The following is a 16,834-nucleotide window of genomic DNA, read 5'->3' on the forward strand; positions in this document are numbered from 1 at the left end:
GGAGGACGAACTGTCGGGGCACAGGCCAGCATGGGGATATGATCTCACTCCTGTTAGAATATGGTCACTTCCAAAGTCGCTGCATTATTGTGAACTAAAGTGCGGGATGAACCAAAACAAGGCTGTTTGTGTGAGGATGCGAGGGAGTTTCTGCTGGAAAAAACAAAGATGTATTGTTCCAACTTCCCCATGCAAACAAGGCCTACATTTATCAACACAAGCAAAACTGATGCAAACAAGGTATAAATAGGTAGGAGTGTCCACACGCAAAGTGGCATCTGTTTAACTACATCAGCATAAAATTGCACCTTTTTTCTCAACTGGTGCAAGCAGCTCTCAGTCTGGGAAAGCAGTGCTCTTGCATATGGTTTACCATGGCAGATATGGGGTCTGCAAGTCAAAGGAGGGCCACGAAATGGTTTAACAGCCTAGCAGATGGTTTTACACTAGCCTGTCCCTCTCCCAGAACTCAGATGTGATGCCCTGTGATCAATTCAGCCCACATTCACCTGTAATTCAAGTCTAGGGACTTCCCTGTTGTGAATTGTTTTACACGGAAGCTGGTCAGATACTACAGTGATGGGTGGCAGTATAAAAACCTAAGACAGATGATTAGATTCTCTTAATTCTCTTGCTTTTGACCCTACCAAAAGCTCTACCATTTAGTGCTCTGCAAATGCCTTTCAAGGACAGACAGCACATCACGTGAATCTTTGCCAGTGTCTGGAAGGTTCGGATGAGTTACCGCCAGTGGAATACTTTTGCCCCTCCCAAATAACTGATTCCAGTTCAAAGCAAGTTTTGAGTCAAATGATGTTTGGCAAATGTTAGAGCTTTTGGGTTTCGCTGGTGCTTTTCATAATGCAAAGCTGGGTTTTTTTATTAGCTGGCATATTTGCCAGGGGTGACCTGCAAACTGTATGTTTGACTGTCGGATTTGCAGTTTGCAATTCAAACAATCTGCCGGCTGAGAGTTCCTCCCTGAAGAAATGAGCAAATTTTTCTGCACAGTGGCAACATTGGAAAGTGTTGCCATCAGCTCATGGACAGATCATAGACAGAAAGACAAAACTGGTTAAATAAATTATGCACCAGGAATTATCGACCCGGCTCCAGTTGCAGAGGCAGGGAGTGATGGCTTGTGGTTTGCATTTCTCAGGCACTGGGATGCTTGACAGCCTTTATTGTCATGCTTGTGTGTCCTTGCAGGTGACTGTTGAGGAGGACAGCTACCTCGCCCATCCGACCCGCGACAGAGCGAAAATCCAACACTCCAGACGGCCTCCGACACGGGGACACTTGATGGCTGTGGTACGTAAGCTAAACCCTGGGCACAAGTTCAGATAGGTCACCTCCAATGTTAGCAATCCCTTATACATTTATTTATTTTGAAATGGATGGAAGAAGGTACAGAGTCTTTTATCCCTGGGTTGAAATGCAACCCGGGTTGGTGAGGCCTGATGGCTGTCTCCTGGCCTGTGTGAAATGAAAAGGCATGTCTCATTCTAGTTCCGAGTACAGAAGTGCCTTACAGGTGGGAAACTGAGGCACAGGGTGGATTAAAAGACTTGCCAAGGTCACAGGAGGCGGCTGTGTCTGAGCTGGGAACCGGACCCAGGTGTCCTGAGCCTCAGCCCCTAGACTCCCCCTGCTGATGGGCTCATTAGAAATGCACAGAGAGGTTGATTAGTGCCATTGTTGCTATGATGCTCAAAGTAATGGGTGGGCAGCCTCTTCGTCCATCCGCTCATGACTCCCGCCTTTCTCGCCACGCTCTGCAGGCATCTACCTCAACGTCGGATGGCATGCTGACACTGGACCTCATCCAAGAGGAAGACGCCTCTCCAGAGGACCACGGGACCTGTGAAGAGAGCTTTCGGGTGGACCTGGATAAATCTGTGGCACACCTCGCTGCCGGCCGGCGCCGGTCGGATTCGGAGAACGTCAAGTCCTTGGAGAAAGGCCGGACAGTGAGCCTGCCGAGACGGGAGGCGACCTCGTGGGACAAAACTGGGAAACGCAACGACGCCTTCGACAAAGGGACCATGTACACCCCGCAGGTCCCCAAAAAGCTCTCGCACTCGGAAAAGAACAAATGTGCCTCCATGGAGGAGATTTTGTCTCGCCGGGACTCTTCCGCGCACCGGGCGGTGCTGAGGAAGGGGCTGGAGGCTCAGTTTGCCTCGGGTGAGCCCGAGCAGCTGGCCCGGATACAGGAACTGGTTGCACTGAAACTGGAAAAAACTCAGGAACTGCTGACGGAGGTGAAGGGCTATGGGGAAGGGAAGCGAAAGACAAAAGATTTCGCCGCTGCCGCCACCACCACTTCTTCCTCTTCCAAGTCGGACTCTGAGAGCATCTTGCGGGAGACAGAGAGGTTGCTGGGTGAGGCCTCCTCCACCTGGAGCCAAGCCAAGAAGGTGTTACAGGAGATTAAAGAGCTGAGGGACCTGTACAAACAGTTAGAACTGCAACCGTCGGACCCTAAACCCAAACAGATCTCACAGTCTCAGTACAGGAAGAGCATGATGTGAAGGCACGCTTCAGGGTGGGATGGTGGTGATTTCTTTTTATTATTATTTACAGTGTTCGAAACAGTACAAGGTGCCTGTTCTCATCAAAACTTGCTCCTCAAGCTTGACCCCTTCCCCTCCCCAGATCTCCCCCCTCCCCCCATCCCCAGATGAAACAAAAGGTGTTCAAATAAACCAGTTTGGATTCCTACTTTTTTTCAAAGTATCCTTTCTCTGCGTTCTTGGGCTGCTCGTGTCATGCTTGCAGGACGGAAGATCACCAAGACCTGGAAAGCTCCCGGCATACTTGTGGGGACATATGCACAGCAGCAGGGGTAGATATTCTCCCTCTATAGAAGCCCTGGGTTTGCTGCTCTGAACCCAGTGTCCTGCATTACAGCTCTTTGACCAAGAGCATTGGCGACATGGCGTACGTTTTCCCTCCTCTTTAAAAAAGAATCAGCACGTGGAGGTCCCTGTTATCCAAAAACTGTCTGGAAGATGCTTGCCAGTGACACCCAAGCCGGGGTTTGAATTCCGTTGTCAGAACGAGGCGATTCCCAGCCTGGAATGCAGTCTGACGTGTCATGAGAGCATCGGGAGCTCTTTCCTGGACTGCAGTGAACAGGGCTCTTCCCTGGCATTGTTCCTGCACTGATCCCAAACCCTCTTTTGCAAACTCCTGTGGCAGGCAGTTGTTAATACATGTGGTACAAATACAGCCCTCTGTACAGAGGCAACAGGTATGCAATCTGTGTTAAAACTAACCCTGTCTGTCAGCCGATGCTTCGGAGACACCCTCTGGCCCGGTGCAATCAGATTTAGCAACCACAATGTCTTCCTTCTTGTGCAGATGATCAAGGCCTGGAGTCCAACGGGCTGTCATTATTTGTTTTTCATTGTTCTTTCCTTCATTTAGGCTGGAGTGAAATGGAAAGTCAGGGTTTGGCACAGAGGGCAACAGAAAAACTGAGAATTGCTGTTGGTTTAATGGGCCTGATGCTGCTCTCGCTCACACTCCATTTACACGATTGAGCCTCACACAATTGTCTCTTAGCTGACATTGATGTGAGGTCAGTATCAGGCCCACTGAAACTCAAATGGATCCCAAATTAGAGCTCAGATATCCTCGCCTCACTGATGTCTAGCACTTTTCTAAGTAGGTGGCTCAGCTTCCATGCACTTAAGCAGCAGGACAAGAGGGAAATATGCTAAGATTTCTCTCAGGGCTTAAAGTACACTGGCAAATTAACATCAGTTGTTTTTTCAAAGAAATCTAATTTCCTTGCCTATGTTGCAAAGAACCCCTGAGAATATTAAGAACAACTGAGTTTTAATGTCTAATTTCCTTTTCACTGTTTACATTTTGTACCTCTCACATATTTGAAATGAGACTAGTTATGTTGATGTCTGTGTCTGGTCAGTTTCACTCATATTGCCGGCTAAGGCTGTGATGTTTGGGTTGCAAACGCTGCAAGGAAATGTTGATCTGTGTTTTTTAAAAGCTCCCACCAGTTGGAATTAAATAACATTGGTGGAAATATTTCTATTGGCCTAAGCTTCTTTAACAGCTGGTTGTTTGCAAAGCTTAAATTTGGGGCCCAATTTCACCTCACAATGTCCTTTTAAGATATTCATATCTCTTTTCAAAACCTATCCTTCAAACGTCAGAAAAATCTCTGGCTCACTTCAGTTCTTATCACAAAGCCACACAGACATGCTGTCATGATAGAAATGGGGAGATTTGGCTTTTACAGAATTTACAAGAAGTATTCTTTTCTTGATTTGTTTTTTTAACATTTTGACCACTCAATGGGTGCATTTTTACAGTCTGTGGAATCAAATTTAATCCCTTAAAAAAAAAAGGAGAGATTTAAAAAAAAAACCCTGACATGTAAGCCATTCTGACAGTGCCCTTCTATGTCATCTCTCTTTGATCCAGAAGGAAACAAGAAAAAAAATCTTCAAATAGTTTTCAGATATAATGTTAAGCATTAAAAATAACCCAGTTCTCAAAATAGAAAAGCTGTTTTAAAATCTAGAGGTTCTAATTACACTGGATTAGCATGGACATGTGTCATGAGTGGGGTTGAGATTCTAGGCACTTGAATAATATCAAAATGTATGTATGTAAAAACACTGATTGGGTTATACAGTTCTAGCAAGATGCCCAAAGTCTAAGGCGCATATGGGGGTCACTGAACACACCCAAGAAACCCACAGTTATGTAGAAACTTGCTCCTTAAAAATCTGTCTTGTGCAACCTGCCAAGGTAATGACAAAAACTGTTTGGTTAACAGGGGTGGTTATCTGACTATAGGGAAAACAAAACAGTCCTAGAGACTTGTCAGGTGTCTTGAATAGTCACCTAAGACAGGGGTGGATTTGTCCATTGGAGGTGGGGCTTGGTGCAAGTTTCACTCTATGGGAGTAATTACCCAGGGTTCCAGGCAGATTTGTACAGTAGGTCTGCTACCTTGAAGCTAGCTTGGGTTTATCTACAAGAATGGTGGTACACCCTGTGGCTGCAGTGTAGACATACTCTGTGTATTTATGGAGCTAAGGAGTTGCAGCACCTGGGCAGGAGACCACCTGTTGGTTTGGAAGCAGGTTTGTCCTACAATGAAAACTCACAGGTCACATAGTTGTTGGAGCTGTGCAAAATTTTGCAACAGGTTCTCAGCTTGGGACCAGGTTTTGTTGAGCTTCACCAACCTTCCTGCTAACCTAGGGTGGACTTCTGAGCAAACGGGGGCGGGAAGAGTTATGGTTTGTGGAGGGAACCATTCCGGATGGATTTGCATGGTTTTGATGCCTGAATTGGGCAGTTGTGGGTTTGGTTCAGCCCAAAAGTCCTGTGATACAAACCCAGTGAAGTGAGTTCAAAAAAGAAACCATCACACTAGTGCCCCTGAAAACCAAAACAGACAAGTTTCATACAGCTCTAGCCACAGCATTTATGTCTGGACATCATGATTCTGCATCAGAACAGAGTCATGATGTGATGCTGTGAGATCACGGTCTCCTCCTCATGCCACGGTGACATTGATCTTACCCTGGAGCATCCCAAGAGGAAGGGATTCAAAAATCACCCAAACAAAAACTGGGATGAGCGGCAACTCAAAGGAATTGGAATCCTCCCCATCCAATCAAATTCCTAAAGTCCCCCCTGCCCGTGAGCTCAGAGCTCATGTTGGGGGTGGGAGGGAAAGAGGTACGGTGGGCCATCTCCCACTCCTTGTTTCTGTGCCTGGGTCATGAACATCACCAAGGTTTTCATGACTCTTCCGTGCCGTGGGCACCTCCAAAATGCCTACTGCAGCTGCTTCTGAGTGAAATTCTGGCCCCACTGACATCAGTGAAGCCAGGATTCCACCTTCTGATTTGAAGCAGAGCTAACTTTAAGATTTTAAGGGTCCCAACAAAGGGGTTATTTTTGAGGTGCTCATTCCCCTTCTATATCCCACCTCCATCTCTCCTTCTCCCTCCCTGGTCGATGAGCGTAGACAGCACTTGGCTTTTACAATCCCATGCTGTGGCACAAAGAGAGGCCCCAAAGCTGGCCAGGCCTGTCCCACTCCTTTGGCCTTTCCCTCACCCAGCAGCGTTGCCAGAGAATTTGGTAAGACTGCACGTTCACATTGTCATTCATTATTTGTAGAGCGGGCTGGAAATTTTCCAATGGAATGTTTTTCCTTTGGAAACCAAAACTTCCCATGAGAACATGTCAATTTTGATAAAATTTTGTTTCAGGGGGAAAAAAGTGAGGGGGGAAAACAAGAGTTTTGATGAGTTCGAAACATTTTGTTATGACATTTTCAGAATGGAACACGTCCGTATTTTAGTTTTGAAATTTATATTACAAAAATGTAAACGCATTTTAAAACGCCAACACTGAAACAAGAGAGACAAGGTGGGTGAGGTCCTATCTTTTATTGGACCAACTTCTGTTAGTGAGAGAGACAAGCTTTTGCGCTTACACGGAGCTCTAAAACATTTCAATTGGCCCCAAACCAAAACTTTTTCAGAAATGTCAGTTTCTGGAAAATTTTGAAATTCTTTGGTTTTGTTCTAGTTTGTAATTACGCAAATTTAGAGATCACTGAATTTCCTGCAAAACAGAAATTCCAATTCCCACACAGCTCTAGTCAGGTATCAGGACATCAGGTGAGATGTGGTACATTTTTATTGCTGGTAGGTCTATTACAGTAGCGCCTAAGAGTCCCAGTCATGGATCAAGTCCCATGGCGCTAGATGCTGTACAAACACAGAACAAAGAGACAGACCTTGCCCCCAACATGGGATATAATTCCCCCTCCATTCACTTGTAATCTCTTTTATTTTAAATTTCACCAAATTTTCCCCATTTGTCAATCCCTTTTGTGGGATTACAGAGAAAAGCCAAATACAAGAGAGAGTGGCATGTGTGCGGAAAACATGCCAATCAGTTTAGTACTGCTGTTACCTTCCTTTCCGAGCACATCTTTCTGAGTTAAAAACGGCATGAGGAATTGTGGTGGGGAAGGGAGATAATGTGTGGGAGGAATGTTCGTGAGGACTCGGGGTCTGCGTAGGGAGGAGGTGGGGTAAAGAGACCAAGGGTGTGATTCTCCATTCCTTTGCACTTTGTGCAGTCATTTGCGTCAGTGCAAAGAAGGTGCATTTTACACCCATTATGCACTGATACAAATGACTGAACAAGGGGCAGGGCAAACAGAGAACCTGGCCCCACATCCTGTGTGTCGTTGATTCATCTGATCTTTCACAGCAAGTTGCAATTTTTGGTTTTAAACCTTCTGTGCATCAAGAAACAAAAAATCGAGTCAGTTTCACTGATGCTCCATAGTCAGATCTTTTCAATCCAGCTGCGCATATTGGGAAGCAGCATGGCGTAGTGGATAGAGCATTGGACTGAGACTCAGGAGATCGGCATCCTACTCCCAGCTCTGCTGCTGGGTGAGCTTGGGCAAATCACTCTCTCCCTCAGTTTCCCCAGCTGTGAAATGGGGAGAAAGATACTGACCTTCTCTGTAAACCACTTGGAGATCTATGGATGAAAAGTGCTCTGTAAGAGCTAGATATTATGATGCGCTGACTAGCTGCTGTCTGGTTTATAAGGCACTGCACACTAGTGTGGAAAGTTTGTATTGGTATTAGGTTTTCTGGTTCTGGAGCAATTGCAAGGCCATTTTTTTCACTGTGTAGCTAAGGGACTGTCTGACCAAGGTTGCCAGTGGCAGCTCTGATGGCCCTCAGAGCAAGCCTGCATGCTCATTTCTCTGTTATACTGTATCCCATGCTCCTGAGGTCAAATTCCACTCCTGCCGTTCAGGCCGCATCAATGCCGTGGGCAAATTGAGGAACCAAGGGCTACAAAGAGCGTAGCTGCAGTGAATGGGTTTGCAACCGAAGGATTGTAACTCCCGAAAGACAAAGCCAGCAATCATCCAGGGAAGGGAATCATTCTCCTGTTCTCACTGACCTGCCACTGAAATCAGTTGGGGTATGTTGGGAGAATAGGGGACCTTAGAGTTTTTTTCCCCCACCTTCCTCTGTAGCATGGTTGTGATCATCCGGACATCTCAGCTAATCAATTCCCTCCCATTGCAGGAGCTTGGGATACTGGGGGCACCTCCCACTCGTTCTCTGGCTGTGGTGCAGTTTCATTTCCTGCAGACTGAAATGTTTTGGTCTAACTAAAATCTTTGGGCACAGCGCAAGTGTAACTGGGTGAAATGTGATATCCTGGAGGTCAAACTAGATGATCGATCTGATGGTCCCTTCTGGCCGTCAACTCAAGGAGCCTATGAAATAGCGGGGTGAGGAAATAAGGCTTAAGCTCCCCTGCTCAAATGGCATTTTGTGACTCCCATGACCCAAAACATACAGTGAATAACACGGTGGCCATGGTTCCCCAATTCTCCATTGCCTGCACCATGTGTGATTCACCCCTGTGCCAAGTGGGCTATAATGCTACAGAATCAGAACACCAGTGTTTGCCCCCACTTTGCACTGGTCTAAATGGGGTGCAGGATAATTGGGAAAAAAATCAAGCTTGGGGGCTTCAAAGCTAGTTTTTCACTCAGTGCGGTCCGCCCATCTGTCGGCTCTGCGCTCAGCCAGCTGAGACGAGCTCGTGTCTAGCTTGAGCTAAAAAGACAGAGCAGCAGGCTCAGCTTTAAAATTCCTCGGTGGCTTTATTTAATTAATTAACTTAGTTAAAGAAATGGGTCCGGAATTGCCCCTGGCACCAGGCAGCCACATATTCATGGCTCTAATTGCCAGCAAATTTTCATTTAGACCGAGAAAAAGGGGTTATGAATAAAGCAGCATGGAAAACGCTACGTGAAGACGTCTTTTATATCCTTGCTCCCCACCCACTAAGACCAAATCAAGGGGAGAATATGCCCAGAAGCCAATAACTTTTTTTTTTTTTGCATGCCTCTTACTTAAATCTTTTGCTGCTGGCTCCTTGATTCTCACTGCACCTGCCCCAAAACCCAGTCACACTGCAATGAAATCATCGCTCTATATGGCAGGCATTGCTGGTTCCCCCAGCTGCGCCTCCTGGGCGTGGCAGGTGGAGGACACCTCGAATGGCACATTCAGGAGCTCAGCAGTTGTGTTCCACCTGTATGTACCTGGGGCATTCAGCACTGCGGGTGGGTTCTCCCTGAAAATAGCAAGATGGATAGGTATAGTCAAAGGGTTAAAAAGAAATGGGTAATCAATGTTTTTATCAAGTTTGATTTAAAAAACGAGATCCATTTTGCATAGAGCCCTTCGTGTCAAGCCTGAGCTGGCTGAAATGGCATAGCCCAAGAAGGAGAGCGCTTGACAGGAGTGCTACCAAAACACAGCAGATGCCTGTGGCTCCCACGAGCACAGCAGTGCAGCGACAGCAGGGGCCCTTTGGTTGACACTCCAGGGAGACAAGGCATCTGGAGGATTGGTTTGGAACTGGGTAAATGCAGCCCCTGAAAAATGTCACGCCCTGAGCACTGCACTTAGAACAACCTCACCCCCAGTGTAGACGCAGCGGTGTCGACAGAAGAATTCTGCCATCTGGTGAAATCCATGTCTTTTTGTGTATGTTTTTATGTTGGAAGAAAAAATTGCAGATGCTAAGATTGTTTTTGGCACAAAATTCAAGAAGTCTTGTGCCACGGTCTGTCATTGTTCCAGTTGTATGTGGACCGATGACTGTTTCCCAACCTCTTCTTTCACTTCCAATCTGGGCATTACAATCCCGTAACCAGGACAAGATCGTGGTTTGGTATTTCTTTCATTACATTGTTCAATTCTGCATAGAATCGCTCTTTCTCTTCTTCATGTGCATCGGATGTTGGAGCATATGCCTGGACTCTGATGCACTTAATGTGCCGAGAGTGGAATCGAGCTGCCAGTAGCTTATCTGATATTGGCTGCCAATTCATATGTGATTTCTTTGCAGCGCTATTCCTGATGATTTCTACACCTCCCTCATGTTCAGTTCCATCTGAATATAACATTGTTTTTTCTCCAGATGTTATCATACCTTCATCTTTCCATCTAACTTCACAAAGTCCTAGGTTGTCAATTTTATATCTATCAATTTATTTGATTACCTGTGCTACTTTTCCTGCACTATTCAGAGTTCGTACATTCCAGGTAGCTATGGATGTATTCTTTTTGGCCATCAGAATTTGGACCATCGAGTGGGTGACTTCCCGATGGATTTGATCATCCACTGTCATAATGCTTTCATAGAATCATAGAATCATAGAATATCAGGGTTGGAAGGGACCCCAGAAGGTCATCTAGTCCAACCCCCTGCCCAGAGCAGGACCAATCCCCAACTAAATCATCCCAGCCAGGGCTTTGTCAAGCCTGACCTTAAAAACTTCTAAGGAAGGGGATTCCACCACCTCCCTAGGTAACGCATTCCAGTGTTTCACCACTCTCCTAGTGAAAAAGTTTTTCCTAATATCCAACCTAAATCTCCCCCACTGCAACTTGAGACCATTACTCCTTGTCCTGTCATCTACTATCACTGAGAATAGTCTAGATCCATCCTCTTTGGATCCACCTTTCAGGTAGTTAAAAGCAGCTATCAAATCCCCCTCATTCTTCTCTTCCGTAGACTAAACAATCCCAGTTCTCTCAGCCTCTCCTCATAAGTCATGTGTTCCAGACCCCTAATCATTTTTGTTACCCTTCGCTGGACTCTCTCCAATTTTTCCACATCCTTCTTGTAGTGTGGGGCCCAAAACTGGACACAGTACTCCAGATGAGGCCTCACCAATGTTGAATAGAGGGGAACGATCAGGTCCCTCGATCTGCTGGCAGTGCCCCTACTTATACACCCCAAAATGCCATTGGCCTTCTTGGCAACAAGGGCACACTGTTGACTCATATCCAGCTTCTCGTCCACTGTCACCCCTAGGTCCTTCTCTGCAGAATGGCTGCCTAGCCATTCGGTCCGTAGTCTGTAGCGGTGCATTGGATTCTTCCGTCCTAAGTGCAGGACTCTGCACTTGTCCTTGTTGAACCTCATCAGATTTCTTTTGGCCCAATCCTCCAATTTGTCTAGGTCCCTCTGTATCCTATCCCTACCCTCCAGCATATCTACCACTCCTCCCAGTTTAGTGTCATCTGCAAACTTGCTGAGGGTGCAATCCACACCATTCTCCAGATCATTAATGAAGATATTGAACAAAACCGGCCCCAGGACCAACCCTTGGGGCACTCTGCTAGATACCGGCTGCCAACTAGACATGGAGCCATTGATCACTACCCGTTGAGCCCGACAATCTAGCCAACTTTCTACCCATCTTGTAGTGCATCCATCCAGCCCATACTTCTTTAACTTGCTGACAAGAATACTGTGGGAGACCGTGTCAAAAGCTTTGCTAAAGTCAAGGAACAACACGTCCACTGCTTTCCCCTCATCCACAGAGCCCGTTATCTCATCATAGAAGGCAATTAGATTAGTCAGGCATGACTTTCCCTTGGTGAATCCATGCTGACTGTTCCTGATCACTTTCTTCTCGTCACTTTCCATCCTCCTCAGGCTGTGATTTTTGGTTTATGTGGTTTATGTGAGTAGTTTCTGTAGCTAGAACTTGGGGTTTTTTTACAGTGATGGGAAGCCGCCACATCGACCAACCCTCCTCCTTTTTGATCTCGGTTTGGGACCCTCCTCCTTTTCGATTCTGGCTTGGGTCTGGCACTGGCGGAGTTGCATTATATTATATATAAAGAAAAAGTTGTTTCAGACTGAAATATTGAAATTTTTCATTCCGAACATGTCAAATCAGGATGTTTTGATATTGTCAGAACTTTTTCCCACCCTGTTTTTTCGCCCCCAAAACAAAATTCCAGCAAAATCGATCTAATTTTGCGGGAACCTCCTATTCCAATGGAATAGGGTTCTATCCAAATTTGTCATGACAAGGAATAGGCCGTCTGGCTGTTCATCTGTCTACATCTCCCCTCGCTCTCTGCAGAGCTACTCTGTCTCACAGTTCCCCTTTGCAGTGAGGCAGCTACTGGTCACCAAACCACCCATTCCCCAGTTAGTCTCATTCTCTGCTCAAAGGTTAAAAAAACAAACCACCAGAGACCACGGTGCTCCTCAGCAATGAAAATCACCAGACCACGGTGCTTTCCTGTGCAGCACTGCTGGGAAGAGTGTTATGGCACAGCAGTGACTCTCAAGCTCTGTTCCGTTGCAGCTCACTTCGAAATCTTATTTCCTAGCCTCCATTCCACCAGCGAGTTTGTTGGGTCACGGGGAAAGGCATTAAGTGAGCAAGGCAGACTTAAAAGCTGGGACTGTTGCATGCATCTTGTTGGTACTGTCTAAGGCAATTTGTTTAGTAGCTAGCGGACTGGACTAGGAGTCTGCAACCTTAGTTCAATTCCTGGCTCTGGTGCTGCGTGACCTTGGGCTAGTCATGTCATTGCTGCGCCACCATTCCCCTCCCCCACCCTGTGCAAAAAGATCACTGTAAACCTGACTTGCTTTGATAAAGAGTGTTGAGAACTGCTGTGCAGATCTAGGGATTACTGATGTATAGGACGGGAGGGCCTAGAGGCCCCAACCCAGATTGTGCCTGGTGCTGCTCAGACAGAGATAGTTCCTGCTCCAAAGAATCCATGGTGTGAACAGACAAGGGGTGAGAGGGGAAACTGAGGCACAGCGGGGTTTATACCACCCCTGTTCAGTAGAAGTGTAACTGGCATGGAAGTGAAAACACCAGGGGCCATATGAGCCATGTGTACACTAGTGCTGGCACCACCAATGCGAGAGCAACAATGGGAGATTTTTAAAAGACTAGTGTAGACGAGGCTCTATTGTGGTTTTGTATCTAGTGGGTTTTTACTGAGTTTAGTAATAAGTCAGACCTGGGTTTGTCTGAAATTTGTCCCCCAGGCTGGCTTGATACTCTGCCCTGATCTCGTCTGAAACCCAGCCCTGGGCTTGCTCAGAATATCTTAACTTCAACAAACCTGACTCAAGTTCAGGGCTCATAACAAAACCCAGAATCTGGGATGTCCTCACACAGCCGTGCTTGTGGGCCCTTAGAGAACCGCCTGTCCTTAAACCAGTTCTCTAGGAATGGTTCCAAACAGTTTTCCTGAATCTCCTACTCTGTGCTGTCTATCCTTTCATTTCAGAGAATCGCTCCCTGTATTCTTTTTTCAGGGAAATATTTCTCACCCCCCCCCCCCGATATACACACTCCTAAACACTCACGTCCCTCCAAAAAAGTCCCTCTTAAACCCAGTGGAGTACAGATACATCCCTATTTTGGCCTCTCCAAATGTCTCTGTCTAGTGGGAATGAACAAACACAAATACCACACAGGCAGTAAACAAGATGCCAACTTTTCTCCTTCCTCTGCCAGCAGACTGGGCCCCCCGATTCTTGCAGGCTCCTATTCCTAGCAACGTTGGTGGAGGATTATCTATTTTTTTTTTTAACTCTCTCAGTAGTAAGTTGGACACTGCCGGTCCAGGTAGGCGCTAAACCCCTAAGTGATTTAGTTTAGCTTTCTGCCCACATGCCCCTCCTCCCCTGCTAAACTGACATTGAATTTCAATTTGCAAGCTGGGAAATAAGTGATGGTCCCATTCCCCCTCCCAGTAAACACTGACGGGCTCTCCAGAGGACTGGGAGATGGTTGTAACTGAACCACAGGAAACCGCAGTGAAACAAAAGGCTGCTGGAGGAACAGAACACAGGGACGAGGATGATTATGACACAAATGGGGTGGGGGAACTGCAGGGGGGTGAAGAGAGAAGAGCTGTTGGAGACAGCAATAGGACTCTTTGAAAGCAATAAAATGAGACTATAAATAAGCGCCAGAGCCCGAGGAGAAGTGGGATAATCTCTGGGCAGGGGGCACATGGATCTCTCCCAAGCTGGTTAGAGAAGGGAAGAGAGAGCGAAGGTGTCATAGACCATTTCTGTCATCACTGTCATGGTTAGAGAAGCGGAGGGAGAATGAGTGCAGTGGGCAAAGCCAGGGCTGGGCTAAGAGTATATTGCAAGCAGTCGAGACACCTACATGCAGATCTATTTGGGCATGGCCCAAGGGCTAAGTTTGGTCCCATTTCAGCAGTCCACCCCATTCAGCAATTCGCTCTCAGGTGCTTTGCTGGACAGGGATGTGCTTAAGCACCTGCTTAAGTATTTTACTGAACCAGGATCCTCAAATGGAACCTGCAGCTGCTCCTGCCGTATCACAGGAAAGCCAGTACAAATGCTGACTGGCCAGTGGTTCTTACTGCTGCTGAACTCCTCCAATGAGCCATTTCTGTTCATCCGTCACATGCGGATGGTGCTCAGGGCCATGTGAGTTTTATTTATTTGTTACAAAAGCAGAGGCAGATTGTGATCATGACGAATTGCCATCACAGCTCTGGGCACTGCAAATTTTGGGCAGCCCCTCTTATGGGTTCCAAACTCATGATCTGGTTCCACCTGGTAAATAAAGAGACCGATTCTTTTAGTTACGATGTAGCAGCTGCTCTAAAAGCAATGGGCTGGATTCTCATCTGGTGACCTGCTGACTTCCATGCAGCCATGCCACTTTATATCAGCTGTGGAATCTTGCACCAGATTGTTTTAAGAGTGGTGCATCCAGAAATAGAAAACTATTAGCATTCTGAGTGTGTGTGGGGGGGTGGGGGGGGTGGGGGAACCGGTGTGAATGGACACAGACCCCTGCCTGCAAACATTCCCCTAGTACTGCCACCTAAACTGAGGTTAGAGACGGACCTGAGGCACATAGTGTTTCATTAGCTGTGAGGGATGCATTAGGCAGGCAGAATTGTAGGTAAGATCTTTATTGAGCATACCACAAGGCCAATGTTACATGCATAAAGGCCAGTGTTTGTCCAGTCGTAGTCTGGCCACCTGTTTGAACCACCAAATAGCGTCCTTCCTGGAATTGGACCCTCTATCTCCAGTCCCACTCATCATACGCCACATGGAGAAAATTCTGATCTGAACTAAGTTTGTGGGGGATATAACTGGGTTTCGGTTCCAGGACTTAGGCTCAGCGCATTATAGAAGCAGAAACCAGCTACAAAGCTTAGATCCCATTGGAACTTCTTCACAGTGCACGAAAACTTGGATATTGGGATTTTGTTCAGATCCATCTCTAATAAAAGTACCACCCGATCTCCCTTTCCTGGGAATAACTTCCATTTTTAGAGTGTTCTGTATTATAAAGAAGCTTTTTCCCTTTTTCACTCGACTGTTAACAGACAAGTGTATTTTTGTATATCCAATACTTGAAGGAATCAGATACCACTTTCCCCCTCTCATCTTTATTCCTGCTATTGTAATTAAAATTCTGCTGACTTCCTTCCCCGATGTATTTCCCATCTCCCTCCGTGCTCATCTGCTGCCCTAGACTCACATGCGTGAGAACTGAGACGGTGAATGAAAATCAGTCCCTCATGATTACGATACCTTGTGCCTAAAGAACCTCGTGGTTCTGCCCCCAACTCAAATAGCAAGTCCTGGCTCAGAGAGAAGGGTGGGATTTTCAAAGGAGGCTAATGGGAAACGAAGGAGGGATTTTTCAGACTCTCTAAGAGATTTAGGAGCACAAATCCTATTGAAAGTCAAGTCATTGAGGCCCAGATCCTCAAAAGGTACCTAACTCTCATTGATTTCAATGGAAGTTAGGCACCTAAATACCATAAAGGGTCTGGGCCTTAGGCACTGAGGAAAATTCCACCACTTACTCCCTTAATTGTCTTGGAAAGTCCCATCTTAAGAGTGCATTATATCCAGGGGCTTTGAAGATGCTACAACCTTTTGCTACAGCCACTCAATGAACTATTTACAAATGTGATACGATTCCACTTGCAGTGTTGCTGTAGCTGTGTTGGTCCCAGGGTATGAGAGAGACAAGTTGGGCGAGGTGCTCTCTGTTATCGGACCAACTTCTTTTGGTGAGAGAGACAAGCTTTTGAGCTTACACACAGCTCTTCTTCAGGTCTGAAGCTCAAAAGTTTGTCTCTTTCACCAACAGAAGTAGGTTTGATAACAGATAGTACCTCACCCAAGTTGTGTCTCTCTAACAGGATTATATTGTTGCTTGATTGGCCAATTCTATTCTTTTCTCCCCCCTCCCCCCCCATCTGTATTTTGTGTTTAAAGTTCTCCCTCTTCCTCTCCGCTTTTTTTGTGTTCCTTTCGGAAAACAATCTGCACTGATTTTTATGTAAAATAAACCTCCCATGTGTACAGACTCTGGGGCATTGCTCCAGTCTGTTGCAGCTCTGTTTACTTTGATTGATTTTAAGACTGTGACAAAAAAAAATTAAATTAAAATGAGAATTTAAAAACAATAAAAACCGAGAAGAAAGTGTGTTTTTTTATGGGTTTTGCTTCACTAGTACAGATACTTCTTTCCAGGTATAATACTTTGAGGACCTGGAACATCTTTCCATATGGATGGATCCAATTCTTTCCCGGGAGCATTTCTCAGTTATAGCACTGTGTTTGGGAACAGGTAATTAGATAGAGGGCATTATAACAAAGCGGAATGCACAGTATTGCTTACAAAGGGAGACATGGGCAATAATCTGGAATCTACCTCTGAGCAGCCACACACCCCCTATCATGGAGGTTAACCCTTCGGAATCCAGTTTTCCAAAAAATCAGGCCAAATGGAGCCCTGGAGTATCCCTCTTCTCAGCCTAAAGTCAGAAGCTGTGACGCGCTGCAGATCTCTACGGATGGTGAACGCAAGCAATAAGCCATTTTTAGTCTGTGCCGATGCAAGTAATGAGGCGGTGGGTGCTTATTTGTGGTG

General features: G+C 46.2%; 1 protein-coding gene across 2 annotated transcripts in view; it reads left to right on the plus strand.

Annotated features, from left to right (window-relative positions):
- Positions 1 to 16,373, plus strand: part of PLEKHO1 (pleckstrin homology domain containing O1) — a 39,128-nt gene extending 22,755 nt beyond the window's left edge. For both annotated transcript variants that reach the window (XM_073322680.1, XM_073322681.1), the window contains 2 exons: positions 1,210 to 1,311; positions 1,782 to 16,373. In XM_073322680.1, the coding sequence (XP_073178781.1) occupies positions 1,210 to 1,311; positions 1,782 to 2,534 (855 nt within the window). In that variant the 3' untranslated portion in view covers positions 2,535 to 16,373. The remainder of the gene's footprint in view (positions 1 to 1,209; positions 1,312 to 1,781) is intronic.
- The last annotated feature ends 461 nt before the right edge of the window (positions 16,374 to 16,834 follow it).

The sequence above is a fragment of the Lepidochelys kempii genome, chromosome 24, assembly GCF_965140265.1.
Source record: "Lepidochelys kempii isolate rLepKem1 chromosome 24, rLepKem1.hap2, whole genome shotgun sequence".
NCBI classification, from domain to species: Eukaryota; Metazoa; Chordata; order Testudines; family Cheloniidae; genus Lepidochelys; species Lepidochelys kempii.